Source organism: Silurus aristotelis (genome assembly GCF_946808225.1).
Source record: "Silurus aristotelis genome assembly, chromosome: 5".
Taxonomy (NCBI): domain Eukaryota; kingdom Metazoa; phylum Chordata; class Actinopteri; order Siluriformes; family Siluridae; genus Silurus; species Silurus aristotelis.
This window is the reverse complement of record NC_139578.1, coordinates 1,011,449-1,020,289: the sequence shown is the minus strand read 5'-3', so window position 1 is coordinate 1,020,289 and position 8,841 is coordinate 1,011,449. Positions and strand designations below refer to the sequence as shown.

The 8,841-nt window shown below is 44.0% G+C and overlaps 2 protein-coding genes across 5 annotated transcripts; one reads left to right on the top strand and one right to left on the bottom strand.

Annotated features, from left to right (window-relative positions):
• Nucleotides 1-67: 67 nt before the first annotated feature.
• Nucleotides 68-3,024, bottom strand: LOC310726740 (UAP56-interacting factor-like). Of its 4 annotated transcripts, none has more exons than XM_083542540.1 (10): nucleotides 2,803-3,024; nucleotides 2,000-2,122; nucleotides 1,733-1,911; nucleotides 1,520-1,653; nucleotides 1,366-1,438; nucleotides 1,228-1,299; nucleotides 1,062-1,126; nucleotides 896-970; nucleotides 672-804; nucleotides 68-580 (listed from the first exon to the last, which is right to left on the bottom strand). In XM_083542540.1, exons 1-10 carry the CDS (start codon nucleotides 2,867-2,869, stop codon nucleotides 479-481), a joined length of 1,023 nt encoding a protein of 340 aa, XP_083398666.1. In that variant the 5' UTR covers nucleotides 2,870-3,024; the 3' UTR covers nucleotides 68-478. The 4 variants fall into 4 exon arrangements, with proteins under 4 accessions (XP_083398666.1, XP_083398665.1, XP_083398667.1 ...); XM_083542539.1 differs by having other exon boundaries at nucleotides 68-583; nucleotides 2,803-3,023; XM_083542541.1 differs by lacking the exon at nucleotides 1,228-1,299 and having other exon boundaries at nucleotides 68-583; nucleotides 2,803-3,023.
• Nucleotides 3,025-3,358: 334 nt separating this feature from the next.
• cpdp (CPD photolyase) lies at nucleotides 3,359-7,644 on the top strand. Its single transcript, XM_083542533.1, has 9 exons — nucleotides 3,359-3,767; nucleotides 4,877-5,022; nucleotides 5,120-5,302; nucleotides 5,382-5,540; nucleotides 5,617-5,815; nucleotides 5,910-6,062; nucleotides 6,397-6,518; nucleotides 6,828-6,987; nucleotides 7,156-7,644. Exons 1-9 carry the CDS (start codon nucleotides 3,449-3,451, stop codon nucleotides 7,302-7,304), a joined length of 1,590 nt encoding a protein of 529 aa, XP_083398659.1. The 5' UTR covers nucleotides 3,359-3,448; the 3' UTR covers nucleotides 7,305-7,644.
• The last annotated feature ends 1,197 nt before the right edge of the window (nucleotides 7,645-8,841 follow it).

Below are 8,841 nucleotides of genomic sequence, written 5' to 3'. Positions count from 1 at the left end.
TACGATGAAGACGTTGTAGTGAAATCCACCACGTTGTCATGCTGATACATTAATAACACCACAGATGTTTAAATCGCAAGGTGTTTATTTTTTTTCTTGAAATATAAAAAAAAAAAAAAAAAAAAATTTTAAAAACAACCAACTTTTGTTCAACAAAAGAAAAAAAAAAAAAGAACCTTCTGGTCATAAAACTTTGTTAACGTAAAAATATTAGCCGACGACACGAACACGCAAAAAAGCGCAAGGTTCCAGAATGGAAAGAAGGAAAAAAAACAACGTCACTGAGAACGGCGACATACAGAACACCGACCTTGGGAAGGAAAAACCAAAAAAGTCTCTCCGGAGCAGGAAAGTCTGTTTAAACAGCGCCGGAGGAGGAAAAAAAAAATAAGCCGTCCGTCCGTCCGAATCAAAAGGCGCTGAGGAGTCACGTGACCTCAGCGGGCGCTTGTGATTGGCTCTCTCTCCGAGGCGGGTGTCAGCCCACGGTGACGAATCGGCCACCTCTGGCGTTCTGCTGCGCCGCCGCCATTCGCTTGATCTTCAGGATGCGGAAGCGCTCGTTAAGGGTCATGACCGTCTGCTTAAAAAAACAAACAAACAAACAAAAACACGTGAACGTGAGGTCACAAAGAGCCGGGTTTAAATTCGGGCCACGACGAGCAAAATACCTGCTTTCCTACGCTGTTGATGTCGAACTGCAGCGCTACTCCCTTCGGTGTTTTTCTCTCAGGCTCTGGGGCCTGAGTGTCCTGAGTGGGTGGAGTCACTGTGGGTGGGTGGAGCGACCACGAGTGGGCGGGTCTGGTGGGGATAAGAATTAAAACCAAGAGCAGCTGAAAACCTGCATTTTTAAATAAGTAGAGTAAATAAAAATAAAAAAAACGGAACGTACTCGGGCTGAGTTCTGGCCCCGGGGTTATCGATCGACACCGTGAGGATGCCGCTGTTGTTCAGAGGAGTGCGCCACCTGGTGGTCACACATACACAACAAGATTACACACATTATACATAATATTTATACTCATTACAGATTTTTTTGGAGCTGGTGCGAGGCTTACGGTCTGCTTCTCTGCGTTCTCTGAGCTGTTTGGACCGGCGATGTCTTCTGCATGTGAGCATGGACCTGGTACATGTACACACACACACACACAATGTCATTCTTATCACACACACTCTGCTGATGTGTTTTTGTGTTCCTGGAACTCTGCAATGTGAATTATGGACCTTTGAAGAGTTTCTACTTCCCTGATGGAAACGAGGCCTCGGGCCGAACGCGACACTAACGCACATGACCACCTGAAAGATCAGCACGTGTTAGCAGGGCCTGGAGAGCAACAGGATTGGAATGGATTTTTTAGTCACCTTTAGGCCTCTTCTGGAGAGGAACGTGGCCTGCCGGGCCTCCCTCTGCGGCTCGTTCCCCGGAGGAGCGTTCCTGTCGACGTCAACAAAAACAAGTGACACGAATTAAGTTTAAACGGACACAAAAAAAAAGGGGGAGAACGTGAACACGCACCATTTCCTGCGCAGCCTGAAGGGTCTGTTAGTAGAGACGTGTCCCGGGGTTCTGCGGACGTCCGCGTACGGCCGTCTCTGCGTCTGCGTCTGAGCGAAAGGGTGTCTGCGCTGCGAGACAAACGGGCGTGTTCTCTGCAGGGAAAGAAAAAAACTGGGTTTTTCTATTCAGGTATCAGACCCGAGTGCTTTTCTCCTGGCGTTGGACAGATACCTGGGAGAGGACGGGGCGTTTGGTAGGAGCTCGGCTAGCCGCGTGTTTGTTTAGGTTGGCACGGTTCAGTGCAGGTCGGTTTAACGGACTGACTCCTTTCAGCAGGGCGGCTTTCCTCGCCGCGAGGCCGGTGATGACCCCCTGTGCACGTCGTCTGAACGGCTTATTCACACCTGCTCCTGGAAAAAAAAAACAACCCGGACGTTAGAACCAGGTACAGAACATCAAGATGGTCCTCTTGTTAGAAAGTAAAGACGATGTGCTGACCCCAGTGCAGTGGCGCTCCCGCTCGTCTCCCTGCCGCTAACCGTCCTGTAATGCCGGGCCTCTGCTTCCTCGGCGCCACCTTCTGGCCCTGCTTCTGCTTCTTATTTAACCGAATAATGTCATCTGTATGAAGGAGGAAAGAGGAAGAGAAAACATCAGTTTCCCTCAAAACTTCCTGAATAGTTTGAGGCATGTTAGTGTCTGGAGTTGGTTTCTGTCCAGATCAACCGTCTGCACCTTTCACACAGACTCCAGTGTTTTAATACTGACATCCAAACACCTCATTGGGAATCAAAATACACTCCAAACATCCTCAGGATCAGTATCAGGGATTGGACAGGTGTTTCCCTTTAAATAAATCAGAAATATATACAAAACCCTCTTTCACTCCATAATGTTTACACTAAATTATAAACCTACACTGGAGTAAATTAGGGGCCTTTATATATATAAATAAATAAATATTATTATTAAAAAATATCTTTACGTTTAAGGTGTCCAGATTCCACAAACACCTTTTTTTTCATGGCAACAAATTAAATAAATAAAAACATCTGCGTCAAAGAAAAAGAGAAAAAGAAAATGTAATTATAAATAAAACGCAGTAGTTTTACAGACTCCAAAAAAAGCGGATACGAGGTTCACTCCTAAATCACTCTCTGTCTACTACTCTAGTGCACTACTTGTGTAAGAAAACAGCGCGTTTTCACATCTTTGCAAGTGCCCTCGAAGGTAAAACACGCGGTCGTTTGGGACACGTCCGAGCCATAATAACCAGCATTAGCTAACAAAGCTGTTCTTACCCAGAGACATGTCCACTTTATCGGGTCCTTCTGCACTAACGCCTGGTTTAAAACCTGATTTATTCATCCTTCAGTTAAATTGTGCTTAATTTGTGTGTGTGGGTAATAATTGAATAACAATAATAAAAACAACAGTCACAAGCGCTTCTACCGATTCACTTCGGCTAAACGCTATGCTAGCGTTCGTCTCTGCGCGAGTTTTATTGTACTGCGCATGCGCGCTTTTGCGACGTTGTGCCTTTTTTTTTTTTTTTATAAAATGAACATTTTAAAACGTGTAATAATAAAAAGTAACGTTTATACAAATACGATTTTAAAAGTAAAAAAAAGTCAGGAAAATTACTAATTAAATAAACTTTATTTTTGTGCAAAATGTAACTTTTTGTTTCAAACTACAAAACACAAAAAAAAATGCTGACTATAAACAGATAAATACATTATAATCAAATTAATCTGATTTTTAATTACTCTTATACGCGCTAATAATTTTTCTTAATAATTATGTTTTTTTTAAATAAAGATGTTAATTCACGGCACTTCCGCGTTTAACGGTGTTACACGGAAATCAGTCCCCGCCTCCAGGAAGGCGTTGACCAATCACGTGCTTCTGTTATAAAACATTGTTTTGGCACGTGTCCCGAGGCGCATGTACGCGGGTTTCAGGGATTTCTTTTATCTCCGCCGTGTTTTAGAAGTGAGAAGGTTTGCAGTGATCATGTCCGAGAACAAGAAGAAGAAGAACCTGAAGCGCAAAGCAGAGCCGATGAAAAGCCCGGAGAAGCTCTCAGCGCCCCGGGGAGCGGAGAGAGAAGCGGGGTGGCTGCAGGACACAGTAGCGGAGATCCGGAACTCATTTGAGTGTAAATTCAACACGAAGCGACTTCGGTTCCTGTCTGAAGCCCAGAAAGTGAGGCAGGGCTGCGGGGCAGTGCTTTACTGGATGGCCCGGGACCAGAGAGTGCAGGGTAATCATTTAAAACTTTTATATAAAAGTAATGCACAAATAACAATTATAACATGCACAAAAGTCAAAGGATATAATGTAATAAAGATAACGGGAAATTAAAAATTAAGAATGGAAATGAAGATACAAAGAAGAGAAAGAAAAAGAAAAGAGGATGCGGAAAAGTTTTGTGGTCACCACAAGAGGGCGCTGCGGGGTTACTGTACATCCCGCCGCTTTAATGTAATCAAAACTTATTATTAAACCAACTGCTCATCATTTATCAACATAATAATAATAAAAATAATAATAATAATACAGTTTATTTGAAACTGTTTGTGCTATAAATTGATAGAAGAAAGAAAAATGGAAGGAAGCAATGAAAACAATGTTTCGCCACAAGATGGCGCTGCTGGATTATTCCCGCGTTACACAACGCGTTAGAAAAAATACTACTACAACTACTACTAATATAATTACGTTATGCATTTTTATTATTATTATTACTATTTTTTATTATTTTAATTAGAAGTAAATGAATAAGAACAAAGTAATAAGAGAATCGATTTAGTTTTTTGTCACAAGATGGCGCTGCTGGGATTTCCCCACTTTGCATAACGCTTTAGAAGAAGAATACCTTTACTAATAATAATGAGCATTGATTTATTATTATAATTATTATTATTTTAAGAAGTAGTAGTAAATAAATAAAGACAAAGGAAAAACGGAATCAATTTTCTTTTGCCACAAGATGGCGCTGCTGGGTTAACCCTGCTTTTCATAACGCGTTAGACGACAAAAATACCTCTAATAGTACTATTAACAACAATAATAATAATGATGAATTAATAAAGAATTAATATAATGTAATTGCTATTATATAATAATACTATTTCTATCTTTACTATGCAAGAAATAAGAGAAAGAAAGGAAGGAAAACAGTTACTTAGTTTTCACCACAAGGTGGCGATATTACTCGCTTTGTTCAACTAGTTTGAATACAGTACTATTATTTTTAAGCAGTAAATATGAGAAAATGAGGAAGGAAGAAAAAAAAAAAGCAGATTTTGGTGAGTTATAACATGTAACTGGAAGTTCTGGTACTGGGTTCTGATTGGTATGTTCCTGTAGATAACTGGGCGCTGATCTACGCTCAGGAGTTGGCTCTGGAAGAGAAGTTGCCTCTACACGTGTGTTTCTGCCTCGTGCCACGATATTTAGAGTCGACTTATCGCCAGTACGCCTTCATGCTCAGGGGACTGCAGGAAGTGGCCAAGGTGAACGTTTCACTGGTCTATAAACACTGAACTGTGTGTGCACGTGAGACGTTTGAAGTTACGTTATTATTTTGATCATCGGAGTGTTTCTCTGTAGGAGTGCACGAGTCTGAACGTTCAGTTCCACCTCCTGCGAGGCGAGCCCGAGTTGACCCTGCCCGAGTTTGTGAAACACTGGGACGTGGGTGCAGTGGTGACCGATTTTAACCCCCTCAGACTTCCGCTGCAGTGGACCGAACGTGTGAAGAAGCAGCTTCCGTCCGACGTCCCTTTCATTCAGGTTCGTTAGCGTCTCTGTACATCCGATCTCACGTTTCAGGTGGTGCTCACGGCTTTACGTTCGTCCGTCCGTCCCGCAGGTCGACGCCCATAACGTGGTGCCGTGCTGGGAGGCATCGAGTAAACTGGAGTACGCCGCGAGGACCATCAGAGGGAAGATCACCAAACTCCTCCCCGAGTTCCTGTCCGAGTTTCCTCTGGTGGAGGCTCACCCCTACACGTCCACCAAAACACCAAAGGCAGGACCACGAAGGTTTCGCTGTTCGTCCTGATATGGTGTTTTATAGTGTTTTCTGACGTGTTTGCTCTTTTTAGAAGGTTGATTGGGAGGAAGTGATGTCATCACTGGTGGTAGACCGCAGCGTCGGCGAGATTCAGTGGGCGGTGCCAGGGACGGCTGGAGGCGTGGCCATGCTCGAGTCGTTTATAGAACAGCGGCTGCGTATTTTCGCCACCGAGAGGAACAACCCGAACTCCAACGCTCTCAGTCAGCTCTCACCATGGATCCACTCAGGTGTGTGTGTGTGTGTGTGTGTGTGTGTGTGTGTGTGAGTAAGATGTTAACGGATTATAAACTGGAGACCATCCCTCTGCTTTTTCTGGCGCAGGTCAGATATCTGCCCAGCGTGCGCTGTTAGAGGTGCGGCGTTGGGGGAAACGTTCTCCTGAATCCGTGTCCTCCTTCACCGAGGAGCTGCTGGTGCGCAGGGAGCTCTGTGATAACTTCTGCTTCTACAACGAGAACTACGACAACTTCAGCGGTCAGTACACACTGCAGACAGAGTGGGTTAAGTGTCTCAGTGAAGGAGGCGTGGCCTCTGTGTCTCAGTGAAGGAGGCGTGGCCTCTGTGTCTCAGTGAAGGAGGCGTGGCCTCTGTGTCTCAGTGAAGGAGGCGTGGCCTCTGTGTCTCAGTGAAGGAGGCGTGGCCTCTTTTCTTCACTTCAGACTGATTGTGTTGGTTTATTTTCTTCATTTGAAGTTTATTTGTAATAAAATATTGGAGGAGGACAGACCTCAGCATGAGCAGTGATGAATAACAGTGATGGAGGGATAAATGGTGGAGGAGTGTTTAGTGTGTTGTGGTGTTTTCTCAGGTGCGTACGATTGGGCAAAGAAGACGCTGCAGGATCACACTAAAGACCGCCGGTCGTACGTGTACTCACGAGAGCAACTGGAGAACGCAGAAACGCACGACCCTCTGTGGAACGCTGCACAGGTACATGAAGCAGTGCTGCACCGAACGTCTCTGTCCACCAGTTTAGCATGTAGGGCGTTTGCTACGTTAGCTTTATTCCTTAAATACACGTGTGTGTGTCTGTGTGTGTGTCTGTGTGTGTGTCTGTGTGTGTGTCTGTGTGTGTGTCTGTGTGTGTGTCTGTGTGTGTGTCTGTGTGTGTGTCTGTGTGTGTGTCTGTGTGTGTGTCTGTGTGTGTGTGTGTGTCTGTGTGTGTGTCTGTGTGTGTGTCTGTGTGTGTGTCTGTGTGTGTGTGTGTGTGTGTGTGTGTGTGTGTGTGACACCACCCAGAGGCAGCTCTTGTTGGAGGGGAAGATACACGGGTTCATGCGCATGTACTGGGCGAAGAAGATCCTGGAGTGGACGTCTTCCCCTGAGGAGGCGGTAAACATCTCCATCTACCTGAACGACCGCTACTCGATGGACGGATGTGACCCGAACGGATACGTGGGTGAGTCTCGCTTTATTTCTCATGATATCTTGAGAGCAGGAGTTTCTGTTTTTTTTTAAGAAATATTCAATAGGATGCGACTCAGTGTTTAAGTTTTAGTTGTTGCTTTCTATTTTTTTTTACTCTGATTGGAAGCTGTAACGTGTGTGTGTGTGTGTGTGTACGCAGGCTGCATGTGGTCTGTGTGTGGGATTCATGATCAGGGCTGGGCCGAACGTCCTGTTTTTGGGAAAGTGCGCTACATGAACTACGCAGGCTGCAAGCGTAAGTTTGATGTGGCTCAGTTTGAGAAGAGATACGCCGTGAAGAAGGCCTGAGGCGCACACACACACGCTGGTTTTTATATATTCGTTAGAGTCTTTTGTCTCGTTTTCTCTGGACGCTGCTTTCGGTCATTTCCTATACATTTTTCCGTTAATATTTTTTACACTTCAGGAAGACGTTCAGGTGAATTCCTCTGGAAACATCTACGTGAGAGATATATTTCCTTTCAGTTGTTATTGAAACTGTACAATAGTTTTTATTTATTTTTTGTTTAGTAGATGATAGAGGGGAGTGTAAAATGAGTAAGCAGTAAAATCTCTGGCTTTTGATGGTAATTAACTGTAAAATCACCCAAATGTTTTTGTCTTTTTGAAATAAACACTTTCTTACTGCTGTGTATTTTGCTGTGTGTCAGACTCCTATTTGGCAGATGCCTGAGGTGGTTTTAGAAGGTTTCGAGATTAGTGTTGTAACACACCAATAGATGGCAGCACAAGGCTGCATGCACAGTCAGAGGGAGCACCGACTTTAAGTCATAAGCGTGCAAAAAGACGTCTTCCTGTGAACAATGAGAGCTGCTGCTATTCTGAGCACGTGCGCAGCCTGTCACCATGCTTCTCCTCACACGTGAGTTTCTCGCCGAAAACAACGTGATCTCACTTCCGCACCTACCATCGCCTCATTTGTCTCCTGTGGACTTCCCCCTCTTCCCAAAGATGAAGATCAAAGGTCACGGTTTTGACACGATTGCGGAAATGAAGTACTTTCTTGTAAACCGAGTTAGTCACGAAACCTTTTGATATCTCCTCGTATCTCATTTACAAAACTGAGCAGCTTTGAGTTTAAGGGCCATGCTCAGGGGCCCAGGAGTGGCAGCTTGATGGGGTTGACTTTTAAACCCGAACAAGGATTAGAACCCTGGACCCTCAAATTAAAAGTCTGATGCTCTACAAACTGCTATCCAGACTGACCAACTGATTACCATGACCATTATCTTCTACAAGTTTTATTTCATGACCGTGGCCTGCATTTTATGCCCTGAGAACTTGTCACTTGAAATCAGGTGTCATTCCATTCTGGGGCATTTATTGGCGTTACATCACAAGACAGTGAAACACATCTGAGCATCTGGAGACATAAACACTTAAATCAGTCTGTTTGTCTACTGGGTACCAGCTTTCGCCATGTATGGACGAGTCTCTCAGTGGTTTGTGTTTAGAGCGGCATTACAAATCTCTGTGTTCCTTCAGTGTCGAGTTCCACTCAGAAGAGTTTACTGGCACCTCAAAATTCCAAACTGCATCATCATCATCATCATCTTCATCATGCTAGCTTTAACTGTTATACCTAGCAGTAACAACCAGCACCATAAATAAAAATATTTAAATGCTGGAAACTAAAACCTATAACACACAATCTACAGAGAGAAGATCGAAACTAGAAGACTAAAATGCCAAGCTGAGCTGCTAGGAACATTCCAGAAATACAATTCAGATAGAAGAAGCGAAAGATTAAGATTTCGGAAGGTTTGTGTCTTGCTAGCTCCTGAAAATCCATGATTCTGAGGTAAAACATTTACATTTTTATTTA

Bases quoted from the DNA above. Each gene is read 5' to 3' on its own strand.
- LOC310726740 (XM_083542539.1), bottom strand. From the start codon at position 2,869: ATGAATAAATCAGGTTTTAAACCAGGCGTTAGTGCAGAAGGACCCGAT. The intron at 1,300-1,365 runs GTGACTAAAAAA...CTGATCTTTCAG, and splicing joins TCTCCAGAAGAGGCCTAAAG to GTGGTCATGTGCGTTAGTGT. The intron at 805-895 runs GTACGTTCCGTT...TATCCCCACCAG, and splicing joins GGGGCCAGAACTCAGCCCGA to ACCCGCCCACTCGTGGTCGC.
- cpdp (XM_083542533.1), top strand. From the start codon at position 3,449: ATGTACGCGGGTTTCAGGGATTTCTTTTATCTCCGCCGTGTTTTAGAA. The intron at 3,768-4,876 runs GTAATCATTTAA...ATGTTCCTGTAG, and splicing joins CCGGGACCAGAGAGTGCAGG to ATAACTGGGCGCTGATCTAC. The intron at 5,541-5,616 runs GCAGGACCACGA...TGCTCTTTTTAG, and splicing joins CGTCCACCAAAACACCAAAG to AAGGTTGATTGGGAGGAAGT.